Source organism: Malurus melanocephalus, unplaced genomic scaffold (genome assembly GCF_030028575.1).
Source record: "Malurus melanocephalus ecotype Western Australia unplaced genomic scaffold, MMel_1.1 scaffold_150, whole genome shotgun sequence".
Taxonomy (NCBI): domain Eukaryota; kingdom Metazoa; phylum Chordata; class Aves; order Passeriformes; family Maluridae; genus Malurus; species Malurus melanocephalus.
The window spans coordinates 674,019-701,055 of NW_026623382.1; the positions used below are offsets into that span (position 1 = coordinate 674,019).

General features: G+C 36.8%; 1 protein-coding gene across 1 annotated transcript in view; it reads right to left on the reverse strand.

The window, feature by feature from the left end:
• Positions 1-27,037, reverse strand: part of LOC130576745 (histone deacetylase 5-like) — a 114,617-nt gene that overhangs the window by 20,840 nt on the left and 66,740 nt on the right. Inside the window, exons 7-8 of the mRNA XM_057371627.1 lie at positions 9,251-9,384; positions 59-143 (exon numbers count right to left, since the gene is read on the reverse strand). Coding sequence (XP_057227610.1) covers positions 59-143; positions 9,251-9,384 — 219 coding nt within the window. The remainder of the gene's footprint in view (positions 1-58; positions 144-9,250; positions 9,385-27,037) is intronic.

The window sequence follows — 27,037 nt, forward strand, 5'->3', positions numbered from 1 at the left end:
AATAATAAAAAAATAACCCCAAACCCACTAACCCACCAACTCAAACTGAGAAACATACTTTGAATTTCAGTGGTCTTTTTTAAAGAAGCTATTGCATTCATATTGGGGATTTGGTGCACAATATCTTCCGGGAGAGGCTCCAGCTGAAAGAATAGAATAGAATAATATAAATATTCAAGAAGCCACAGGGACATAAAACAAACTGAAACAATCTAATCCTCAGGAAAAGCTCAGCCCAAGAACTGGTTAATATGTTGCTGGTATCAGTTCTAAATGTATAGTCATGATTTTGTTTTTTGTTTTCCAGCCATGTAATTGAATTCCAAGGGGCTTTTCTATTGGCTGCAAAACTAATCTATGGAGTCTCTGAAGCAGGTGCATGTCTGTGTATTATTCATTAAAAAAATGCTAGTTATTTGTGTAATTTTTGTAGGTTCCTCACAAACCAAATTCCACTGTGTCTGTATACGCAGCTGGGCACTCCAAACAAAACCTTGCTGAAGCCGCACTGGAACCAAAGTGTGCACTCTATTATCTTTATTTTTCTGGTGTTATTACATCTAACCATCTTACACATTTCAAGGTTTATAGGGGAAAACCATAAAACACAGCTGCTTTTACTAGCTTTACATTAATTTCAAATAAAGTTGCAAATAAAAAATGGTTATGCAGATCAGTAGTAAGAGTTCTCTGAGCAAGTTTTTTATAGAATCAGCTGCATTTTAATTAGCCAGTTTAAATTGCATATTCTTTGAGTAGGGCTGCATTAGCAGAAAGAAGTTCTCAGTTACTGCGCAGTTATTTTTTCCCTGCAATGGATAATCATAAAAAGCAAACTGTATTTTGAAATTCATCCACATGTGCTTTTTTTGTCCACTTTCCACACATTTTCTCCCAGGAAAAAAGGGTAAAAAATTGTTTGGGCTAAATGTTTCTCCTTGCACTGTAACAACTATACTCTCATTGAACAATGCTGGGAGTCAGGAAGCTCTTCTGTTTCCCCAAGCTGCCTGGCTGGGTGTGCAGGCATGCATCCTTAGGAGTAACAACTGTGTCAAGGTGGACAAAAAAGAGCGATATCAATACCAATCTCTCCTCTCTAAAGCTAAGGAAGTTCAACCACCGTTGACAGGAGACATCTGTACTGCAGACAAAACTCCTTTCTTAAGCGTGCCTGGGTCTATTTTAAACTAGGTCAAGTGAAGCCCACCCAAGGAGCTTCCTTTGTCAAGTTAATAGTTCAGTAGCCATCACAGACTGTCCTCCAGGTTGCTACCRCTGCATTGCTACTCACCAGCAAGATAAAATCAACTTTGATCCGAGCACACATAGTGGGAAGTAATGTAGTGGGGACACTCCCTTAGTGGTGCTATTTTAAGCAAGCTCAGCTGCAAATCCCAGAACTTCTGGGATCCTGCCSCTACAATCAGCAGAGAATGCCTGTCAGCGATAAAGACATTGCAAATATCWCCAGTCTTTTGGAGTCTTGGTAACTAAAATGAATAGGGCTGTTCATGTCATTATTTCCTTAGAAGCCCATATGGGATTGCAGCTGGAAGATTTTCTCCTGGCTAGAAACAATAGCACTATGTTTTGTTTTCAAATAGCATAAATCACTCCATTCTGCACAGTGATCAARCGTGCAGAGAAGTGCTGGTTGGACCTGACTAAGTCCCAGCTCTGCTTGGTTACCAAAGAGGCCAAAATGCAAAGAAAGGTTGTTCCTATCTAGTATGTATCATGGATTAGAACAAAGACAGCAACTACAATACAAATAATACTTCAGATACTTTTTCAATCCTTGAACCACATATACTTTATCATCTTCGCAGGCAACTCTATTCGGTAACTCTTTCAGGTGCCTGGGGGGAAACTGCACCTTTATGAAAATGCCAACCAACAGATCAGGATTTACAGATTTTAGAACAATAATCCATACAATAATCTTAGTAATCCCTACCTTGAGTTATGCAGACAAATAGCATTTCCTTTTTCACTAGTCATTTTGTGCTTAAAATAATCTGTCATTTGGCCAGGGAAAAATATAAAACCCTGAMTTTCTGTTTGGTTTTGCTGGGTGCAGGAGTACGTAAGGGGAAGCAAAGCATAGTTTAAGGTTCTGTTTCATCAATTTCCTAATTCCTAAGGCTTTGATGACCAATTCACTTCCCTGAAATAGAACAAAACAGCTCCAGGCTATAGCAGTAGGAATAACAGTTAAAGGTATGGAATTGCCAGACTGCAATATGTGAGAGCTGTCTTGGTTTGCCCTTTGAGTACCCTAAGATTCTTTATGCAGACCTTTTGTACTAATCCTATGCAGACCTTTCATACTAATTATTAAAATGGGAACAATGGATGTAGAGACAGATAGAGGAGATTTTCTATTAAAAGGTATATATTTTGTTGCCTTGCTTAAAGTTGGATTTTTGCAAGAGCCGAAACACAAAAGGTTTGTTTTTCCCTAATACACCAAAACCGCCTCTTTATTTCTCAGTATAGAATTTAAAAAAACAAATAAGTAGGCCACATTTGAATATCTASACATATCAGGTGAATATTTAGAAATTGCAGATGTGTTTTYAGAAACCAGCATGAGCTGATRAATCCTTAAAGARAAGAAGAAAAATGGTGAAACACCCARCAYTTATCCYAACCATTAYTCCATCTGTTAGCAGTACTGACAGTTTTGCAGGTGAATATAATGGTCATGCTTGATCATTTCCTCAACTCTTTTTTTCCACAAAACTTTGATTTTACATTCCAAGCTTGTCTGAGGCAGGTTCCTAAGCCTTTTGTCTCCTCCCCCTTAAGTACAGCCCAACAGACCTTGGACCCTCTTTCAAATCAAGGAAATTTTATCAGGCTTCATGAGTAAATCCATTACATGATATATCCTCAGCCCAAAATGCAGTACCATTACAAAAACACTGCAGAAATATAAGCCAGTGGGTTATGGCAGTTCTTTTTATGCACTTAGAAAAGAGACTGTCTACATTCAAAAGGATGATTATGTTGGCAATTATCCACAGGTTGCATACAACTGTATAGACACAGAGGTGTCCCTGGAAAATACCAGCAGTTAGACCCAATACTGAACAAAAGAAATTACACCTGGCACATATGGCACCACCTCCTTCCCTCCTACACTTAGTGGCATTCAGATCAYAAAGTCTATTAAATCTGGAGACTAACAGAAAAGAAGCTGAAAAGAGCATTGGAAATACAACATCAGGAAACAAATCTTTCAAAGAAAAACAGCTCAAGTCTGCAGAAATAACCAAACCACTGGAGAGACAGTTTGGATCAGACACAAAGGGTCACATTTTCAAAGCTTTTACATGGCTGAATTGGGCTTTTGTGTCCAAAGTAGAAGATGAAAGTAGAAGCTGTGTCCACTAATAATTTTCTAAGTAGGAAAAACAATGTAAATGGGCAAAAAATCACTTGGTATGCCAAAATCTGCCAGAGGCATTTCAACAAATGTTTGAAGATGGAATTAACGATGGAAATTTCATGTGCCCAGAAAGAGATCTGAATTGATCCTTGGGAACGTGGAGAGAATCTGAAACTACAGCAGTCTGTATTGAGCTGAAAACTCTAGCAATATCCATGTTGTCTTCAGCACTATCATGTTTTAAGGTACCCAGAGTAGCTTCACTGAAGAATGTTGCAGAGTGCAGTTAAAGAYTACTGACAAGTGAGGCAAGTGTAAGCATAAGGAAAGGAACACAGAGAGYCTGCCAGAGGCAGAGGAAGGGGAGGAGGCAGGCAGCTCCTCAGGGATGCCAGGGCTGCAGCAGGAAGAATCACAACCTCCTTTTCTTGGTGTAAAAAATCTATCAGCATGAAGACTGAGCTTTGTTGTTTTTAATGTTGCCTGTGAGTACAGAACATCTCACAGGTCCACTTATATTTTGTGTTCTTATGTTAGCAATCTTCTCAGAGTTTCTGCACTCTCTGTTTACATATAAGCACTTTAAGAAGGTATTTTTGTGATCAACGGTTAGAACAAATAAACAAAACAACAAATCAGATTTAATCAGCGAGTAAGTTCAAAGACACAAAGGGTCATGAGCACCTGCCAGTCCCTGAAAACCAAGCAATACCTTGGAATTATTTAACTTTGGAATCAGAATATTCTGTTTCCTTGGCCAAACCACTTCCTGACTAGCACTGTCCACCTTTGATGCCACCATGCTAACCTCTGGCACACATTGCTCCAGTTCCCTACCCCATCTAAATCTCTATTTCTAGATTCTGGGTTAATACAATCAGCAGTTGATAGGTTTCAGCCTTGGTGTTAATTATTTTCTAGTATTAGACTCAGATTAACAATGAGGATGTGAGATACAGAGCAAGTTAATGATGCAATTTAAAATTGATCTCAGGCCAAATTCACTTCCCTGAATATTTCCATTTTGGAGAGAGAAATGCTTACCTGCTCTGGTAAATAACCACTTTTAACACAGCCCAGGCCCTCTTGGCAGAGCTCACTGCCTAGCTGGCAAGCAGCCCCAGATTCACACGGAATTCCACAAAGGAGAAAATGCCAACTTTTCATCATCAGCAGGAAAGCTGCAGAGTACAAGCTTTCCACTTAAATTACCAWCCCCTCCTAAATGCCAGCTCAACAGATTGCAAGAAAGAAGCGCATACTTCACACTCTGCAAGAAAATTGTCYGGTGTAAGTTTTCAAGCATGCTTGGGAGCCAACCAATCACAATGTTTTGTCAAATTCTGCTTCAGACTGAAATTCAAGCCAGAAGAATATTTACTATAAGATGTTAAATTTAGTCACTTAAAAATGTTTTTACACTTGGGGCCGAACTCAGCCTTGGCCGCGGCAGTCAATGAGAGCAGACATGCATCCTCTCTGCGCCTTTGCTGCAGGGTCCTGCTGGGCACAGACGCTGYGGACTGCACTTCCCTGCTTCTTCTGTGCAAAGAGGAGCATGACCCCATCTGTGAATAATTATCACTTGTTACACACCACAGAAAACTGCTGTGCCATGGGGAGCTACGATACCCTGCCCAAACCTGTAGGCAGAGCASAGGCACCATGATGTTAGACTGACTTCTGTGTCATGGAAACATCAAACCTGGCTTCTTTAAAAAGGACGTGATGAAGGAAGAGGCAAATCCTTGGGTTTTGACTCAGAGAATTTTGTTCTTGAAGGAAGCCTTCCTTACTATCTCTGGCTGCAGAAGGTCCYCTATCTGAACGCAGTTATTTGGAAGTAAAAGGTAGGATTTAGCATACTGGAGTCAAGGAAAGCCTGTGCCCAAGGATTTTTTAAATCCAAGTAGTGCCTCTTCAAAAATAATATGGAGGAAAGCAAGCAGAACCTACCCTTACACATCTAAAGCAGCATTACCACCACCTGGACACCAAAGTCATAGCAGAGTTCTTTATAGCACCTAAGCTAGGAGGGGCAAAATAATGTGGAATTTCCACACTCCATGATGAAGACTTTGGGGAAAAATCCAATATTCAACCCAATTTTCACAGGCTTGTCGGAATAAAATATGAATCTTTGCATTTAATGGTTTTCATAATTGAAGTAATATGTATATCTAYACATTTTAAAAATGAGTATTTAAAACTATATAACCAATGCGTGAAAAACTATATAATCATTTAAAAAGTGTCACAATGAGTGAAAGAATTTAATTTTCAGCACACATATAATCTCRGAAAGGCTTGTGCTTAAAAGCAATGATGCATTTGGAATTATCTGAATCCATCTTTTCTTTTGTTTTGACAGATGTTTTTTTAATGGACAAGTTCTCAAACCATGTTGAGAAAATTCAGGGATATTTTAAGGCCAAYTGATGGTCATCTTGCCTTTTCACCTTCCAGAAGGTTTTCCATGTTTACATTTTGGATTTCAAGGGAACCCAGCTGCTTAATCTCTTCTCACCCCTTARGAAGATTTCCTTCCAAGGAGATAACCTACATCTCTTCTCATTAGGTCTGCAAATGGTCAAATGGATTTTTCTCAAATGGAAACTTTCTGCTTGTAAACAGAAGCATGGAGAGGAAAACCTAAGATATCAAAGCATTTTATATGCAAACTTTCTAATTAATAATTTACCTTTATAAAATTTATCCTTAATTCTGTAATTTTCTTTTTAGCTTGCTCACTATTTAAGAAAGTATCCACAGAAACAGATCAAACTGAGTCATGTCAGATACTACAGTATTTCTTGCCTTCTTTACAGTTGCTGTCAGATAGGGGATGGATCTCCTCTAAATTCTACATTGGTTATATCAGTTCATCCATGCTCAAATTATTTAAAGAAGATTAATTTGGTAGAGTATTCTTTTCCTGGTGTCTTCACTCACTTTTTTTTTTTTAAGAGAAGAGTGAGAAGTTATCTGACTAAACAAATCACTAAGCTATAAGCCATATATAAATTAAAACAAAATATATCTATTTTGGATGTCAACCTGTTTTCCTTCTTGATTATCTGAAAGAAATGTAAAAAAGAGGGTATTTTGCACTTGTAAATTTGATGTTACCTCTTAGGTAACATATCAGACCAGCGCTCCATGAAAGTTGAAAGCTGTGGCTAGTTTTAGAATTCTTTTTTAAACTGTTATTCTGTTGGTAATAGAACACATGAAGCAGTGGATTTCTGTATTGAAAAGTCTTGGCCAAAAACAACAAAAGAAAAGAAAAAGTTTTCAAAAAMCTCTGCAAAATGTTTATGAATTCTAATCCTCAGCACATGAATAAATACATCTGACAAACTGCAGGGTACCTCACGAAGGCCTTTCCCAGCCTTTCTAATTTGAGTTCAATTGCATGTGTAGTACTTAGAACTGAAGTTAATCTTGCCAATGTTTTTAAACTAAGGGTGCACCATATACCATTATTTTTAAAAGAGAAAGGCAGATAATAGGTTATAATTATCCTATTAATCACCTGTAAAGCATTGCATTTAGAGAAGAATGCATCCTCAAATTGCAGTAATTGGTTGTTTAAAGAAAAAAATAATTCTGTCCTTGGCAGAACATGCTTGGAGTTTGCTGGGCAAGTTCATGAAKAGTGTGCTGAAATCAAGCAGTGTAAATGCTGTGGGGCATGTGGTGCTTATTGCCATAAATCTATTTCTAACTGCTAAGTATCAGACTTTCTCATTAGTGTCTGCTCCTTGGCAACACCTTTACTTATTCTTTTAAGCCAAAGTCAGTTTCTTGTGGTACTCTTCGTACCACAACCTTTCTGGAGCACTCTTCCCTTCTTCATAGCCATAGCACATTTTGTCTTTGAAATTCTGCTGCACTAAACCATTTGACACATGTCCCAAAAGACAGTGTTGTGAGTAAAAGGACATGAGAACAATGCTTATTGCCCGAGATGTTTCAAGTTATTAAGGACCATGTCCTTTTACATGCAAATTAAAAATGGCTGTGTGGATGTTTTTTGCATTCATTCTCAGTTAGTGAATTTTTGTCCCTCATGAAATGTACTTTGCTATATTTTGAAAACAGAYTCACARTTTATCTAATTTTCTSRTCTCTAATTACTCTAATRKAAAATGGAAGAAAATCTTTATTCCARTACCCTTATYTTAATTAATTTTTCTYACAATCARWATTTTYTYTTGGATAATGWCAGTGATAGCAGAAATAGTAGTTGGTATGATATAGGGKCAAAACAAAATAAGGCAGTTTCCATAAATGGGTAGTACCACCAAATGGTCATAACTGGACAGAGGGACCCAGGCACCTATACAAAGGAGGACACATCACATCATCAGCACAGCACCAATCACATCAGTCCTACAAGGCTGCGAATTTCAGGGAATGTGTTTAGAAATGCTGTGAAAAGCCACTGATGTTGCAAGTTACTATCACAGGGAAGATGACAACAGAAATATCAACGACACTGCCCTGGAAYTACAGCTAGTCAGGAATGCTGCATGCAATGCTGCATGCTATGCTGCATTCACTAAGATTGCCAAATGCCTCAAGCTGGGCTATTTAATCTGCATTTCAATACCTAAATAAACAACTAACCTTGAGCTGAGCAGCTTTTTTAGTAGCATATACCACCACAGTGGAAAACTTTCCTTATGGAGTTTGTCAAAGGTGACAGTGGATAAAACCCGCTGAAACCTTTCTTTTTTCTTCTGGTGTCTGCTTTACATTTCTGAGAATATTTTTGGAAAAGCTAACACTTTATTCATTGTATGTATAACATAAAAAATAATAAGCATTGTTGATGTGTCAGAAAGATGAAAGGCAAAGGTTTAAAAGAGCACTTAGAAAATTCTTCTACCCAACATCCATCAGAAGACACATTACTTCACCTTATTCACATAGGTATGAAGCCTTGAAGTGGAAGAGAATTGGCAGACTAGCTTGCAATTTGGCACTAATACATTTGATTGAAGAGATTATATAGCTATTAGCACTTCCCTTGAGAGGGAAGAAAAGTAGCACACTGCACTTTATAACAAGATCTTGCAAATTTCACAATTTATGGTAAAGTTTTTTTGTAAATTATTTTGGCTGCACCTTCAGCAATTTTTTTTCCTCTTCACTGGATTTATAGAATAAAAGACATTCTCTGGTGGACAGCAGAAACATTTTAACTAWTATGAATCCTTGTCTTGCATTTGTGTACATAAATGGCACATACATATATTTACTTAGTCTGACAGTCTACTCTCAAAAGTTGTAAACATACACAGTTTCTGATAACGCTTGGAAACTCCATTTTGACTACATACAGATCATCCTGACTCTTCATTTATAAATTAATTTTTTAATGAAAACTTGAACATATTTTTATTAATGTTTCAAAAGTGAAGTGTCAAAATACTGCAAAAAATGTGCCTTTGCAATATCCAGTTTCCAAGACTACCAGTTACCTTGAAAAGGCCATTTTTTTCCATGACAGATGGCTAAAAGGTCCATTCCTAATAGATGACATGCACAACAATGACTACTAATGATGTCAAGTCTAGTATTCCACACATCACTAAAAGCAATTTGGAGGTTTTAAATATTACTCAGAACTGGGAATGCTTTAGGCACACACAGAAAGATTTGTATAATTATCTACTCTAGAGGTATTTATGCAAACCAGCCCATTTGAGGTCAGTTCATTTCTAAGACATTCAAAATCCATGGGTTTTATACCAAATGGAAAAAGGACTGAGACCATTGTTATTAAAAGGAGAGCAAAGATAGCATTCCAATCATTCTCTCCACCTACTATGATTTATGTTTTACCTCATTTCCTAGAAGGGCATTTATACAGGCTTCAGAGGCGTCACAGATGGCAGTAAGGTCATGTCCTCCCTCCAGTGCCAGCACCACGCGGCCRTCCGCCAGCTTCAGCAATTGCTTGGTTAGGTGGCCAAAACCTGGTATTCAAACACAGGAGTGCAAATAATTAAAGCAYAACAGATATTGCAGGCATGTTTCACATCTGCTGCATGAGAATGTAGACAGCTCTGGAATACTGCACAGGGAGAATAGGATATACTTAGTCCAGTATCCTATTTCTGTCCCACACCAGATGCTTTGGAGTTAGTACATGGAATTTTGTATGAGGCACATGTGAGATATGTCCCTCATGCTGATCCCTCATCGCTGAAGAGTAGTTGAAACATGAGGATGTCTCTCTTCTTACCTTTTTTAACCATTATCACCCCAGATTCTCTTCCTATTTGCATATCACTGTGACATGCACCCATATTATTAAGAGAGATCTGACATAACCCTGGGCACTTATGGCATTGATATGACAAATAATATTTGTAGTTAAACRATGGTGCTATAAATAAAAATAGTCGTGCTTTTCAAATGGGATGATGAAGGAGGTTTTTATTTAAAAATTGCTTCTCCCTTTGTATTTGAGGTTTGAGAATAATACAAAAGGAYGGAATGAAAGATAGTGGAAACATGTGTTACTTCTGAGCTCCATCTTGAAGTGGTTTTGCAACCTGCACTAACAATGTTAATTCAGGGTTTGGGTATAAGCTGAAATGTCTAGAAATTGGTAGGTATCTCTACCAGTATCACTCACTCCTGACCAACAGTGTTCTAAGAAGCTCTGCTCCATAGCCAAAAATGATGGTACTTCATTTTCTGTGTTGATCTATAACTACACAAACATTACCACAAAGTTTTCATCTGTGATTCATGTAAAATTAATTTATTACATTTTTAATGACAAGAAAAATTGCATGAAATATGCCAATTTGGAGTGAATATTTTTGAAAGAATTTTTGTGGTAGTTTCCTAGGACAGCTATTGTTTTTGTTTAATCTCTTTTAAGTAAGAAATGATAAACAAAGATTTGAAACTATTGATGCTAAATAAACATCACATCTTGGTCTTAACTTTTCCACTTGGTCTGTACAAGTTGTTCTATTGATGTTCATCATTACTCATTCCACTGCATTTCATACCCTTAACTAAAGCATTAAAAGGTACCTGCTAAACCCTGGAGTTTCATAAAGACAGGAGAATAAACATCTTTTTATTATGCTCCAGTGACAAAGACCACYAAAAATTAAAACTGTGAAAATTACAAGCATATTTTTCAGAGAAATTTTCCAATCTCACATTTAGTTCCATTTTCATCTTAGGATATAAAATGTGCTTTGTTAAGCACATGTCCAACTGTTTTTAGAATAGGGACTTTTATGATACCAGATCTGGATTAGCTGTGCAGACAAAAAAACCCCTCAAAATTATAAACTCCTCTACTTGCCACTTAACCTATAGATGATCATAAAAACACTTGAGGTGAAATGATGTTTCCTTGAGCTGCTACCTAATCTTCTGTACCCCGAAAGTACTGCAGTTTTGATTCTAACAAAGTAATTACACTGTGGTTCAAATTACACAAAGGGCTGAATAACAAATAAAACCTTAAACTTCGTTTAAACTCAACATTTCCTCATGAAAAAAATAATACAGCCCAAAAAAACCCCCACCCACTCCTCTCTACAAAAGACCGAATTTAAATTTAGACAGGAGGAAGGAAGGAGTGGAATGAGAATAACCTTTGATCTTTAGCCAATTTTTGCTTTCTTTTACCTWCAGAATTTATTTCTCTGTGCATGTTACACATGAGATCTTTGGGTTCATAAGAAAAGAGTGTCAACAGAGAGTAAAAGATACAACATTTAAAGGAAATGAAGAAGAATGAACAGGCTTAGGTTCCCCACATATATAATTTACCCTTTGAGCCTGTGAGGAATCCAACAGTACTTTTAAGGTTACATTACCCTTTCTGTTAAACAGATTCCAGTGAAGGGGAAGCTCTACCGTGTTTCCCCTGCACATTTTTAAAATTTTATATTACTGCAAATATTTCCACCTCCACATTGTAGCCTTCTGAGGTTTGTATGGCATAGCAAATGATTTTCTTCTTTTAGACAACCATACAGAATAAAATCCATAGACACTGTTACAATATTCGTTTGTTTGGTTTCCTGATGATTTTCCTATTATTTTAGCATAAATAATAACCCCTGACTGAATCAGGACACAATGAGTGATACAGAAAGCATCTTTCCAATGCTTTCCAAAAAGAGATAACAAGATAAACTGTTTCCAACCCAAATTAACAYGATGGGGCTTTTCTTTAGTACAATTACCCTGAAAAAGTAAAGGTAACTTGCTAGAAAGTGAAGAAATAACTTTATCCAACAGTACCAACATAGCCAGTGACGGAATGAGTTATGGAAATCCTTAACAAAGAAACTTGGATCCCATGTCACTGCAGCAACCTAGGAAAGATGTTAGCTTCCTCAAGGAAATCCCCTGGAGTGCAGAAGTAAGAAAATGGAAAGAAAGGAATCCCAGTCAAGTAATAGTTTTAAGATGGGCTGTAGCTCATGCCAAATAATTAAAGAAAGCCAGAAGAAAATAGTAACAAGMACCATTAAAAGAATCCGTCATCTCCCCTGATATAAGGAGATCAAGCACTGGCCAACTTAAGGTGAGAAAGGAGTCAGACAAGCATTTTGAATCCTGGATCTTCCAACTCACATGAATATCTAGAAATCAGCAGCAGCTCTTGACCTTTCTATTGTACCTGCTTAAATCTTCTTGTAAATGTGCTCAGTGATTTTGCATTTCAGAGAAGTGCAGTGTTTTTTAAAATTAKGCTGTGCACTGTGCCAGGAAATTGTGAGAATAGTTTTATGCCAACTATTATTTTCATAATTTCTGTAATTTAAACTTTAAAAGCACTTGCTTCATCAACAGATCCAACATTTGGRTATCCTGGGTAGAACTTGCAAAAGCACTTAACATTCATTTTCTATGATCCTATTAAATATTATGATTAACCTTTGGTTTCCACAAGAAACAAAACACTACTAAGTAATTCTGAAAATTCCACTCACTGAGTGTTTTATATTTTCTTCCCTAAAAAATCTGTGGGTGCACAGTTGTGCATCCAAGCAAAGAAGACTAAATTCTGACTGCAACCATTATAAATTATGCATAAAAATATAATGCATTTGAGAGATAACCTGCATATGAGTTGTTTGCCAAACTTTGAAGTAAAAATATAAACTTTCAAAGCAAAAACATAATGTGCAATTTACACTTTAATTACACCTTTTCCTCTCCTCCAGTACTATTATTAGAGGAGATACAATACTCAGACATTTCTAAGAAAATAGTCTAGTGTGGGAAGTCAGAAAGAGAGAAAATGATTATTGTATTATAGTAAAGAGCAAGCTGTCAGGCTGTTGTTGAAGGACACAGTGAGCTGAACATTTGAATTACAATCTAAGCAAGTAATCCCATCATCTTCCAGTGGACTGATACCCCAGTAAGGACCCTGGGGCTTTTTTCTCTTTGTAAAAGGTAAGTTCCCCCCACACTCTGTGTAGCTCTGCTAAGCAGCAAGAAATGGCGTGGCTGAGCTTCTGAAGCCTCATTTGGCCAAAGCCACTGGACCAACTGCACTCTATCTGGACTTACTGAAAACCAAAAAAATGTATTAGAACCCTATAAAAAGACAATCCAGAGTAATTTCRGTTTTCTTTTGTTGCTTTTGAGGTATCCTTACTCTGATAAGTTGAAATGGACAGTGGCAAAGAGAAGGCAGGCAAAACACCTCTTATCCAGGTYGATTCCCCTCCAATGGGCTCATAACACAACTGTCTTGTGTTACATGTGGTTGAAGTAAAGCTAAYGAGTCAGAGTTTGCATGTACAGCCTCCCATTTTGCCAACGAAGCATTTGAGAATGAAGACAACTTGGGAATGTTATTCTTCTCACATCTCTTCCTCAGCAGACAGGGAAAGGAGCCATATGGATGGGGTGCACTCCCAGTCAGCCCCGCAGCCCCCCTTGTTTGWGTAAACAGTCATACACGCAACTCACTTTGCTTGCCAGCAAACGTGCAAACACCCAGTTAGTGGGGACTAAACCTGCCTCAGTCGAAGAGTGACTCCTTCCCTCTCCCCCACTGTGCATAAGGAGAGCAGATGTCTCATTTTTTTGGGTGATGGCAGGCTGAGCATAGCCGTGGTGCTGGCCCTTGCTCGTTGGAGAGGGCTGGTGTAGGAACAAGGACACGTCAACAACCGAAAGGTTGGCGAAGCTTTACAGTTATGGAGAAAGCTTTCTCAGCCTCAGCAGCAGGGCCCCAACAGCTCTTTTGGCTTCAGTGTCTTAAAAGCTACAACCCAACCCTAAATTACAGGCAGAGTTCTGGTGAGTTCCTTTGGATACTCAGAGCAGCCTGGAGAGGAATACATGCAAAACACAAAACCTCCACAGTCTCTGTCCTGGACCTCCAAGACTGTATTTAACTATTATTTACCATTTAATCATGTCATTACTCTCTAATTTACTTGAGAATGTGTTTTCCTCTCATTAAAACTGTTGCGCTGATCGCTGCCAAAATTCTACCCACCAGTGTTCTGTGCTCCTTCCCTGTGGTTCCTTCGTGACTATTTGATTAATTTTCATTGATATTCTTCCAACAATAGCATCTAAAATTAACTGGGTCAGTTTTTACATAACTTCCTGAGTCACCAGGCTACGTGTCCTAAATAAATATGTCCATACAGGAGTCAAATGATAATTTACCCTTCCAGCACTAGCAGGAGCTGGGACATTTTGGAAAGGTTGTGTTCTATGATAACAGAACACATTTTATTCTCAGCTCTTAATTCAGGACCTTTTATTCACTCAAAACTTAATTTGGATGAAGTCAGAGACTTGACTCAGTTGGCAGGACGTGGCCTTGAGTGAGGGGGAAAAGAAGATTTTAACGCCAAATACATTCTTATAAAAAACATTTTCCAAATGGCTGAAATTACAAATGTTAGTGTTGAGGTACCTGAATTTAAATGGTACATTTGGCCTCCAGGCATTAGCTGCTGATTTCTTTCTTTTAATACAGGAGAAGGAAGCTCAGTAACACTTCAAATTACATCTCAAGCAGGCATTTAATTTAGATTAAATTAGACACTAATTGTATGTTAAATAAATACAAATAGTCTGAGGAACACATTTTTATGGATTAACAATTTATGTAATAGGTGTTTTTATTGCACGTCTGTTAGGTCTGCAGTAATATGTTTTTCATAATTAGCTGCTTTTCAGCTGCTACATTGAACTTATAACTTATTAAATCTCTATTAATATATATTCAAGATACATCTGACACATCTTTGAAAGTCAAATAATGCAGACTTGTCTTGCTACAGGAAGAGGTGACCTTGACAATGCTCAGTAAGATGATCTTGGTATTTTTATTTCACTTGAAATATAGATCCAAGTGTGTCATTCATTCCATAGCATTTGYTGAGTCTTTCAGGAAGGATGAACTTGTACACCTTCACCACACAAGGCAGCACTGACCACCGGAAAAAATGCTCCTCAGAGAAAACATATGAAGGAAGAAGACTCCCCCAAACTCTTCTCCCAATTAATTCATGCTTAAAATAAAAGAAAGGGACTTCTTTTGTAACTTGCATTATCAAGCAGTAGGGATTCTGCACCCTTCTGGAAAGGTCACAGTAATGYACAAAATAATGATGAAGTTTTTAGAACTGTTACAGGGCTGTTATGTGGACTCAGAGGGAAAATATTCAACCACAGATTTCAGCTGCCAAAGTCAAAGGAGGAAACTTTGGATATTCCCAAAACTGGCTGGATATGTTTAKCCCTGTTCTTACTAGATCCTTGCTCTGTGCCTTTCTTTCTTCTGTTTCYTTATATTTCTTTCATCTCTACCCCTTCTTATAGCTGCCCCAAGCAATAATTTCTTCCCTTTCCTGGTCTCCTTCCTCTATTTTTWAAATTTTGCTTCCCATTTAGAAAAAGCCTCTACTAAAGTGAAGCCAGACAGGATGAAAGATGATMCATGAAACAAAGATCTTCACTGTTTGTTTTTTTTCAAGAACGAATAGTTGTTCTGCATCAGAAAGCAGAAGCCAGAAGAGAGGAGCTGTAGGACTTCAAATGGCAAGGTGGTATTTCAGAATCTTGGATTCAGATCTCCCTGAAAAAGGCTGTGGCTTCATCTCTGAGGTGAGGAGATTCTCCATGGAGTTTGGAGAGCTTTTTCTTACTTTTCTTTTCATGGAGACTAAAAACACTCTAAAAGCTTTCTATGGAGATAGACTAATCAGACTAATAATTATCTGTGAAAATCTGTCCCACATATTGTGAATCTGCCAAGCTGATAGAGCATGTGGCATTACTGTTATCATAATAACTTCTTCCAAATCTGATCAAATTGCCTGATTTAAACTGATATACAATATATGCATCTGATGTTACAAGTTACAGATGATTATATCTCCAAATCTGAGTCTAGACTCAGTAAGGGGTTGGCTGAAAAACAAGACATCTGATAAAAAAATAATTCAAAGTATGAGGAATTTGTTTCTAATCCATGTTGGAATGAAAATCAGATATGACTATTGACTATCCAAATAAATCAGTAAGCTTGATTAAGCTTGGAGAAGTTTATTATAATGCTACTGCCTATAAAATCACCTTGTCACATTTTTAAAATATGTGAGGCAAAGTTTCTGCTRTTGTAAATGAATAGCTGAAATGTGGGCACCGAGTTATAACTGAAAACAATCTGATGGGAAGATCTGGCCTTATTTCTTTTTCTAACTGATGAAAAGCCAAGTCAGTTAATGTTGAATTGACCCAGGAGACTAACACAAAGGATCTGATTTAAACCCCATCACTCAGAAGCTAAGAACTGACTGCCATTTTCTGAAGATGGTCTACAGTACTCTGCCAAGAAAATCAACTATGGACTAAAAGATCTTTCCAACTTATACAGTTTCTTAGAATGTACAAATCAAGTCTCTCACTTATCTGCAGTCGTTTACTCACCCTGCCACATCAACATATCAGATTAAATTAAGAGCTAGTTCCTCAGCCAGTGTTAATCAGTATATACCATTATCTAAAGACCCAGCCTCCAGATGTGGGCCATTCATCATTCCAAGACGAGTAACACACATACAATAAGCATATCAGGGATAGGTTCTTGTAGGTGGATAGACTTGAAGTAAACACTCTATTTCCTGACCAATTTGGCAACAAGTTTCCTGGAGAACTCAGTGTTAGTATCAGAGGTCTAGTGTCCCTCAGGATTTGAATCACATTGTTTAATAAACATAATTTTATAAAATCAGAAGGGAATAAGGCAGGGCCTGTCTAAGGGATTACTGTACATCTCATATAGTTATTCACTTTCCYTCTGGCCTTGTGCCTGTTAACCCCACCTGACATATGCTATAATCACCCAGAAATGCACTGCCTGTCACCACTTATTGAAAAGGTAATGTGCAAAATTCGCTAAAGGAAATGGTATTGAAACTAGGTTTGGGGTCTGACTCCTTACAGTCTTCTGTTTAATTGCAATTTCCAAGTAAAATACATTGAGCAACTTTCTATTATGCTGTTCTATTACAAAAACATGTAAGAATTAAGGATGTGATTTCAACCCAGACAACAGCCCTTTTGTACCTTTTCATACTATTAAAARGACACACAAATGCCTTGAAATGGTGGAATTGTAAAAGCAACCATAGCTACCATTTGAATGACATAGGTGACTCTATCCAGCCTTCTCCATGAATAGAGAAGTTATGTCAGAACCTTGTCAGTCTTGTTATTACACAGCATAGTCTGCAGGAGCTTTAACCTGCTGGGAGCACAAGAAAAGGTGGCAGGGAGCTGCCTGGCCTCAGGTGACAGCAGGATTGATGTCACCTTGTTTGCATGCACAACAGATGGAAATATGTCGAAGACATTTMTATTTTCTAGTCTCTTTGTTTCCACAGAAATTCTACTACACCACCCCTGCCCCCTGCTCCCTCCAGTCCCCCAAGAAATACGTAAGAGAATRAAATATTTTCTTAGAATATTGAATATCTCATCCTTGTGTTTCCAGTCTTCCAGCATACAGTTATCTCAAAGAGTCTTTCTGTGAGATTCTGCAGCCAAGTGGTGAGCCCCCAATTATTGCTTGAGTAATTGTCCTTCAGAAACCTTATGTAGATCTTTATTCAATGCTTTTCTACCTTTTCTTAGAGAAAATTAAAACAATGACCATAAGGCCTGGGTGAAAAATGCCTTCAGGTGGCTGAGCAGTCACGGACTACTTTCTGGATCTTCTCAGATCCACTCCTGATCCTGCAGGATCCATATGTAGGAAATCACCTCTATCTCTGCTGTTACCATAGCATGACACCAGTATTAAGGGAAGCTGGCAAACCCAAAATAATTTGTAATCTTCACTGAACAATAGAAACATCAAGAAAAACAATGGTATTTCTGTGCTACACTCAGACCTAAATCCAGCTAACTTGTGTCAAGGTAATTTGAGGACTCCAGATGTTGTTGCAGCTGCAACCGTCATCTTAGTCATTCTCCTAAAAAGTGGGAAGTTCACAACAGGGCAAAAACCATTCATCCCACATTGAGATACTGTTTCTTGAGCAGCAACAGTAATTTCTTCTTCAAGGGAAAACAGTACATCAGCTTTTTTAGCTGGAGACACTGAAAATCTACTACCAGAATAGCTACTGTTTCTCCCTCCAGAGTTTTAACAGATAGAAGCAAAATAACTGGCTGCAGTGGCTCAAAGCACCCTAGTGGCTCYAGAATCTTAGAAAATAAGGTATACCAAATTGCAACACCAGGACTGAATTCATTCCTTGCTCCSATGAAAGCTGAAGAGCCACAGTAGCTGAAAGTTTGGGCAAAAATTATCCAAACTTCATAGCAAAACTACTTAGAAACTCTAGAAAAGAAAGTTATTCAGCCCTCTCACTACAAAAAAGTAGAGATCAACAGGGGAGAATATCTGATTCAGAACAGTTCCACTCAACAGGATATGAAGTGGTCACTCCAGCAGAGGATGAATTCTTCAGTCATTCTCAGTTTTGGCCAAAGTGCTGACTTAATTTCATAAAATAAAGGGTCATGGACCAAAATTGTAGCATCTTCCCACAGTTTTAACCTAGATTTTACTGCTAGACACGAGGTGGGACAGAATAAATTAATTAATTAATATTGATTACTCATGAGAGACAAAGATGAAAGAAAAAAATGGGACACAAGAGAATTGGGACAAGGATAAAAGTGCATGATGGTTTGATAAAAGAGCCTGTTACTAAATAAGATAACAAAGAAATACATTTGTGACTAAAAGACAATAAAGGCATGGAAGGGGGATCAGCAAAAAAAAAAAAAAAATTAATGTGAGTATGAAACTAAACAGTGTCAAGGAAACAGATTTTCTTTTAACCATCAGAAAGGGTCAGAAAGTAAAGAGAGCAGAGTAAGTTTATGATCTTATTTTTACAAGGGGATGCACAGCATTTCTGAATTCTTCCCCAGGGATATACTTCTATATCCTTTGTATACAGATTAAGGTGAGGCAGASCCCCAGAAATATTAACATGAAAATCATTCCACTTTTGGCTGCAGYGAACTCTGGATTCCTCAGTGATTAGTTGCTAACTAAAGGTCAAAACACAGGCAGCTGACACAGAGCCAGGTGCCACGTTTGTATATGTGGGCAGAAGYGTTCATGATAACACTCAGAGCAATTAAAACATTTAAATAAGCAGGTACTTGACAACAAGCTGGTCTCCCTAGGAGCAATCACATCACTTGCCTTTTATTCAGACATTCTAYCATACTGTCACAGAGACAAAATCTGAGTTATCCAATGGCTACAATGGATTTATATTTCTGAAACTGTGAGCAAAATTTGGCCTATTAAAATAGACRTTTTTCTTAACCATAGTAAAATAAGTTTGGAAATTAAAAAAAAATACACATTAAAACTCAAATGCATGTTTGGAGATCCACATTTTATCAGCCAGAACAGAAATTTTAAATGAATCCACAAGTTTCCTAAACTCATGGCAGTTGCTCCTTCTAACATTTTAGCTGCTTAAGTATCTTCCCAGAACATGTCTTATTCTAATGGGTCATCAAAAGTAAACTTAAACTACCCTTCCATATGTACAAATCCTTAGTAGCAGTGGGAAAGGTGGCTTCTATCTCTTTCATGACTCAATATCAAGCTGATGAGCTTTGGCATATACCCAGTCAAAACTGAAACAGCTCAAAGATGGTCTGGAAGTCTTTTTTAACAAAAATAACAAAGAATTTTTTTTCTTTTCTTTGTACCCAGTATTGTGAACTCAAACAGTAAATCTTTGCATGTATTATAACACTTGCAATGACTGAATGCTCAGATCTGAGTAGAAAACATGTCAGAGGACAAGTGTTTGCAGGTAGATAAAGAAAAAAGTAATTTCCAAACTGAAGATGATTTTTGGCAGTGATAGCTAATAAAACACACTTCTTCAGTGCTAAAATCTGTACAAATCAGAGTAAGATCTGGATGTCGCCTAATCAAAAGGTGTGAAATCCAACACATGCAGCCAGAAGGGCTGATACAGGTGTGATGAGCAGGTGTGTGGTTGCAGGCAGAGAAGGTTGTAAAAAAMCACATTTTTTTCTTCCTTTAGTGTTACAGATGCCCAAGAAACAGGCAGGAATAGTCCTCATGACTCCTTCAGGCTAGGATTTTTTTACTTCTTGCACATTCTGTACTAGGTCTTCCTGTACCCTCACTGTGTCTGGAAAAGCTCAAGAGAAATTTGCTTTGACGTGACTATTACCTCTTCTATGGGGSCACTACATAATGCAAGCAAGCCAATATTTATATCAGAGTTCAGCTTGAATTKCTGGCTGTGGCTTTTCATGGTCAGTTTGCAATGCATAAGTGACCTGATAGTTGATGTTACATATTGGAAGATTAGAAAAATAAAAACATTTTAATTTAATCTGAAATTAAGATTTAAGAAACAGCACTACAGTGCCTTTTTTTTTTTAATCAGACACAGAACTCATGGGTCTTTAAAGTTGCTTTTAATTATAGGAATGTGGATAACAGAAAAAAAAATGGATATACAGAGAAGCAGAGGAACATTTATTTCCTATATTTTTTAGCTTTAGGTAGAAACTGTAAAGTTRGTATTTACTGCTGCCTTATAGTCAAAACCTGAACTTGGTCCTCTCCCTGCAGAGAAAAGCAAARGTCCAGAATAGTAGATGTTCATTTAATTAACATTTCTATCTTACAACATATGCAAAAGTGGTCCATTGTGCAAGCATTCATAAATCTCTCTTGGTCTAACTTCAGAGCAATTGACCTTACAACCCAAATAATGTTCCTTGGTGCACAGTTTTTGTATGCAATTTCTAGATTTACTATTTCAGAGTGTGTAAACAATTTCAGGCAAGACTGAAGTGAGCAACTCATTCATCCTACAAAAGGATGAATGTTTGTGCCWAACTGCAAGGAGTTTCTATTGATGCTACATTCGGTGGTTTCAGATTCAAATTYTTCATTTATTTAATTTTATGTGCTGCTGCTGTCTTAATTAGAAATGAAATAAAGAGGAGAGAAATGACAGGTTTTACTAGTTCAATGGACAGCAGAGGTATCATAGGGAAAGGCAGTGACACTTTGCCAGTCCAAGAGTATTGCCTTGTCAGTCTTCAAATAATGCCACTAATAAAAAATTCCAAGGCCCTCTTCAAGAAAAAGGCAGAAACAGAAACACAGACAACGTAAAGGTAACTTCTACTTGTTCCCACTATAACTGTGCAGTGTTTTACATTCTTGAAATTTCTTCTTTTTTTTTTTTCTATAAGCAACATTTCAAGCCACATCTTAAAAAGCTCAATACGAAAAGCACGCATATCACTTCCATACATGTGTTCAGAGTGACGTCTATATGGAAACAGTGACAAACCCTTTCCTTGATGATACGCTGTAAAGCCTTTATTACAAAATTTGTCAGAAATAAAAATATGTTATCTATATGAGCAGTGCTCATTAAAAATCTCAAAGTAACTGGCTCCAAGAATTTTGGCAAACCCTGAATTCCGCATTTGGGAGAGGCAACTTTAGCACTTAGTATACACCAAAAAATCTGCAATTAACCCTGACAGATTCTCTTGGGTTTAGCCACTCCTGCAGAGCTCTGGAACTCTTGAGTCAGCCTCTGGAGACACCACTCTCAGGGATCTGGGCTTTCAATTGAGGCACGAGGGTCAGGTGGTTAAAGTTGGGGCAACCCAGAATACCTCGAACTGCCTAGGACATTATCCCTGCCCTTATATTGCATCTCAGTATGGCCAATCTTTATTACATTAATAGAACTGATCAAAGTTATAATAAATTTATAGGTCAGGTAGTGTACCCTTATTTTCCGTTTGTAACACTGTTTATAAACATATGTTAGTATTTGCCAGACATTATGTTCAGAGACTACCAGCACATTGCTTGCTTTGACTTCCTAAACTTAATTATCTATTTCTTATTAGTGCTCATAAAATGACATATTTTCTGTTCTCTGACCTGTAACTGAAGCAACCAAATAGAACAGAATAGGGATTAGATAAAATAAAATGAAAACTAGTAAATAACCAGTTCTCTTGATCATACAGATATCCAGGAACCTTTGCAAAGAAATATCACTCCTCAGACGTAAATAAGAATAAAAATTAAAGCCGGGGACTATTTCTTAATAAGAAATGAAAAAAAAAGAACATTACCAGGGATGGGATGAATGAATCCTAAAAGTAAAATAAATGTTTATGAAAAAGAACAGCATTTGCATTCCTACTTGCCTGGGCCACTTGCCCTTTTTATAACCTGATAAAACAAGTGAGTCAATACAAATCAAGATGACTTARTGGAAGAACAGCAAATGGCCATTGTAAAAGTAGATGCCAGAGGAAAAGGGACGCCACAAAGACCCCAGTCACTCATTTTTTTTTGCAAGCAGATTTAATGGCCCAGACACCTTTAGAGTCAGACATGCCATTTCCCTAAGAGAAAACAGCAAGATTCTACGCAAAGCAAGTAAATTAAAATGGAATCCTACTCATCATGTTACAAAGTTTATATTTTGAAAAGAAAATAGTAAAAAAATTGCACAAACTATCTTTCAAGAGAATGTGTCCATTTTTATGTGGTAAACCAGAAATCCTMTTCTTTCTTTCACAGATATACTATCTTGTTTTCATAGCTTTAACCTTGACTGTCAAGGAGCCTTCCAGAAAACAGGGAATAAACTGAAAAATGATACAGTCCATATCCACTATCTGACAAATCACTGCAAAATTTCATTTCCCCCCTCGCCTGTCTGACAAAACTGCAAGACAGCCAAATACAGGTGTTCAGATATGTTCAGAYGACACTTTTTTTTCTTTCTCTCTTTTTAATATAATATTTTGTCCTYTACTCTGGTGAAAACATTATGGTTGATAAAGTAAGATCAAGCAATAATTCTAATTTTTTAAAGCCTTTAAAGCATTTTTTTGAGAAATATGGTAGTTTAGACAGCACATTTATTTAGTTTTAATTTTTGTGCTGTCATACATCAGCACTGAAGTCCTGATTTAGAACACATGCAGCGTGCCTTTGAAGTTTTGGCTGTTTTTTAACAATGGCAAAAAAAGATATAAAGAAATTAAACAGCACCAGAAAAAAAAAATCATAAAACAGGGCTTTTGTGCTCTTGATTTATATATTGTTTTTTTTATGTCTAAAAAAAAAAAAAAAAAAAAAAAAAAAAAAAAAAAAAAAAAAAAAAGCTTTATTCTCAATAATCTTTCATGGGAAGCTTTGCTGTGACATACTTTCATCTAAGCCTTTTCTTCTGTTCTGACCTCTCTTTTCTTCTTTCTATCCCCTCAAGTCTCTGAATCTTTCTAATATCTTTCCCATTCAGTAGCAAAATGACTTTATTGAAATTCTYATGAAAACCAAAAGAGTTGGAATTGTGCAAGTGCTACACTAAACTGATATTTTTCAATGGAAGTAATAAATATWCCAAGTAAACAGGACCTCCAAATTAAACAGCTATTTTCTTCTAGTGCTTGTTGGACTCCCCTTCTGGGCTGTATATGTACAGTGGTATATGTCATCGTCTTTTTGGTCAAGTTACACAACACTGGCTTTTTCCAAGGAAGTGCATGAAAGCTGGTAATTAACATTATTCATTTTTGTCCAATGTGTTGTAATGAATATGAGCCAATGCCATATTTATTTGTTCTGTGGCCAGCTTCTTCCTGTTTTTTTCTCTCCCTTTCATCTCAGTGACAAACTTGTTGAARCAACAAAAACACCACAACCAGCTTTGTAGTTTTTCCTCCTCCTTAAGGTCTTCCCTTCCTTGGAAAATTTTAGCACATTAGTAGTGTCATCTAAAGGTATCAACACCAGGTGCTGCAAAGAAGGGTTTTCATTTCAGTCAGCTACAAAACAGATTGGAAATAATTTCTAGATGGACCAAGTCCTGAAGGTGTCCAGAGGTTTGAAGARTATTAAACACCCCCCCATAATTTTTAATTGTAAGCCCAAATATATATGTGCACATTACTGTTCTCTGTATGTGGAAGGGTATTACAGGGTGTTCTTGATAGCTGAAGGAGCTGGAGAAGCAGGGACTAGCAAGGCAGCTGGATTTTAAGGAAGGTTAACACCCATTTTGGGAGTTTGCTGGGGATCTCCTCACTCACTGTATCTCTTCCCTCACCTTCAACATCTCACATCCATGTCTGCACCCCTTCTAAACYACTCCTTACTGCTAACAGTGAAAAGACAGCTGCATCTGAGGTGAAAGTTCTTTTTATATTACAGATCATTCATGTGTTATTGCAAAATAACAAAACCAACCAAGAATCTCCTATCACCAACACTGRCATCTGAATTGATGTTGAAATGGTTTTTCCCAGTGAAGTGTAGTGTTAAGCTTACTACAAAAACACCTCTGAGTTCCACAACATCACTCTTAAAATCCGTATGAAGAACATGTGTAAAATCTTTTCTTAATATTGAAGGTTCTGCAGTTAATTTTCTTTTTAACTACCCATTTTAGCAACTTGATCTGTATCAAAAGAAGTCTTACTTATCATTTCACTTAATTTCATATGCAATTTATGACCTTTCTACATATTGAAACTGGATGGCAAAAAACCCTTGATTTTACTATTTGTCAAGGTTCCTCTTCCCTACCTTTAAYTAAGAAGTTAACTCCCTTGCCTCTTTCTACTTCTCCAGTTTATTTACCACTCAGTGGGGAGAGAGAGAGGAATATCCCCAGGAAGACCTGTTGCACCAATTTTTCAAAATGAGGAAGGTCTTTTTGGAATTAAACAACTCTGTACTGCCTGCTCAGGACAAATCTGGACTTAATAAGATGTATAATGTTCAGAAAGCCAAACTTTGAGAGAGAAAGCTCATTTATGGCTCCAAAAGACTATTTACAGCCAGGCAGATAAAATATGCATTCATCTACCAAGGTCATGCATTGTGAATATAGCATGCTTAGTGAGAAGCTCCTCAGGTAAATATGAAATTAAAAATGAAAGGACTTTGTTATGTTATGTAAACTATTCTTCTGTTAATGCCTCAATAAAAAACTACTCTTGATAGTGATTTTGTAGGTTACAGAGCCCTACTTTCAAATCCTTTTATTATTTAAGCAAGTTATAATGCTAGTATTATCATACAATATTAGTATGTTAATTATATAGTTATGAGGAAATTCTTTAGAAAAAAATTACTATATAATTATACTAAAATATTTCTAATAGTCATTCAAATTTCAAGCTAACAGGGGTATTTTTATACAGAAATCATGGAAATGATGTAGAAATTACGTTTGTCCTAGTTATAACACTTAAGAAGTCATAGTAGCATGTCATAATCTTCTTAGMTTTAGAGCCTATTTATCTATGAATACCCAGTAGATAATTTTCTGATTCATAAAATTTGAAAAGAATTGTATGCACACAATTTCTATAGCAAATTTGTTCCAATAATCCCAGTAATAATTCCTCAGACTACACATCTGACTTAAAATATTTGCTATCCTATCACTGTGTTCACTGGGAATTTTGCTTTCTTTTTCTAAGACATGAATTACCTGCTCTTTTAAGCTTTGCTCAGTATTTRATTCAATCTCCCCTAACACCCTTTTAGTTCACTTCCCTTGAATATACTGGCACTTCTCTGCTAATAACATGACAAAAACTTGGTAAGTGGTATGCGTTTACCAGGGTGGCTTTTAGATATCCCAGAAAAAAAGGGAATTTGACCATTTGTCCTGGTGTTTTAGAAGTTAAACCACCCAGTCAAAAGAATCATTCCTGCTCGGATGTCTGATGTCCAGCCTTCCCATCCTCACACCTGGGATTTCCCAGGCTGAAACACTGGAAAATGTCCTACTCTATCACAAATTAATTTGCTGCTCTCAAGCCCTTTCTTTCAGATTAGCAGTTGAYATATCTCTAAACAGTGCTACCATAAATATCTATAATACTTCAAAAATGAGCTATTTGAAAGAGGGAAATGATTGCTTACTTTAGATAGATAAATTGAAGCAAATGAAAATCAAATCTCTAGGGAGATTCTTCAAGAATGAAATCTGCACAGATCAATCTCCCAAAGGCAGTAAGAGGCACAAGTCATTGAGCTGAAACTCACACAGAAGGAACAGTTCAGTGACATAGTGATATAAGCRTAACAAAATAGGCCAGGGAATATTCCTGTAGTAGTGAGAGGCCTTTTCCCTGAACTTCTTTTCATTTTATGTTTATGTCTGAGTGTACTAATCACAGACATCAGTTTTCGTAAAAGTTAAGGAGGCATTCAGATCAAATCAATGTATTTCCCAGACATTCTTCCTTTCACAACTTTTAATAAAATAAAAAGTAAAACAGGTACTGAGCAAGGACAGTGTTGTCCAGTGGACTAAATTAGGTAGTCGAGTCATGATGACAAGAAGGACGGGTAAATTTTGAAGAAAAAAGTTATTCAAGACAATGTTTGACATCTGGTTTACGATGCTCTAATTGTCAGTAGTCAGCCAAAGCCAAAAGACTGCTATTGTCTTTCAGATGAAATATATCTAGAACAGCGCTGACTGTTTACTGAACTAAATATATTCTCTCAGTTTCTGCCTGAAGTATACGATCTGCCTTGGAATAGAAGATTTTTTGTATTTTCTCTCTTAAAAATACTGAGTTTAGGTGTGACAAGTTCTGATGGTGAGTGCTAGAGGTAGCTGCATAAGTAAAGTGGTTATGCTATAGGTASCCTTGTTATAAGATGGCCAGTTCCATGAAAATAAATTACAAAATTTTCTTTTAATAGAAGGAAACATAATAAAAAAGCAGACAAAAAATTCTAAGTATTTTTGAAAATTTTACAGAAAAAATGTTATTGAGTTGTATCTTTCTTACTTTTCYTTTCTTTTTTTTTAACCACATAATGCAAATTGCAATAAGGAAAATCTTATTTTGTCCGATTGAAAGATACTCTTCCTGTTTTATATGTTCTACATTTTCTCTTTTCTTTTTTTCTTTTCTTTTCTTTTCTTTTCTTTTCTTTTCTTTTCTTTTCTTTTCTTTTCTTTTCTTTTCTTTTCTTTTCTTTTCTTTTCTTTTCTTCTTTTCTTTTCT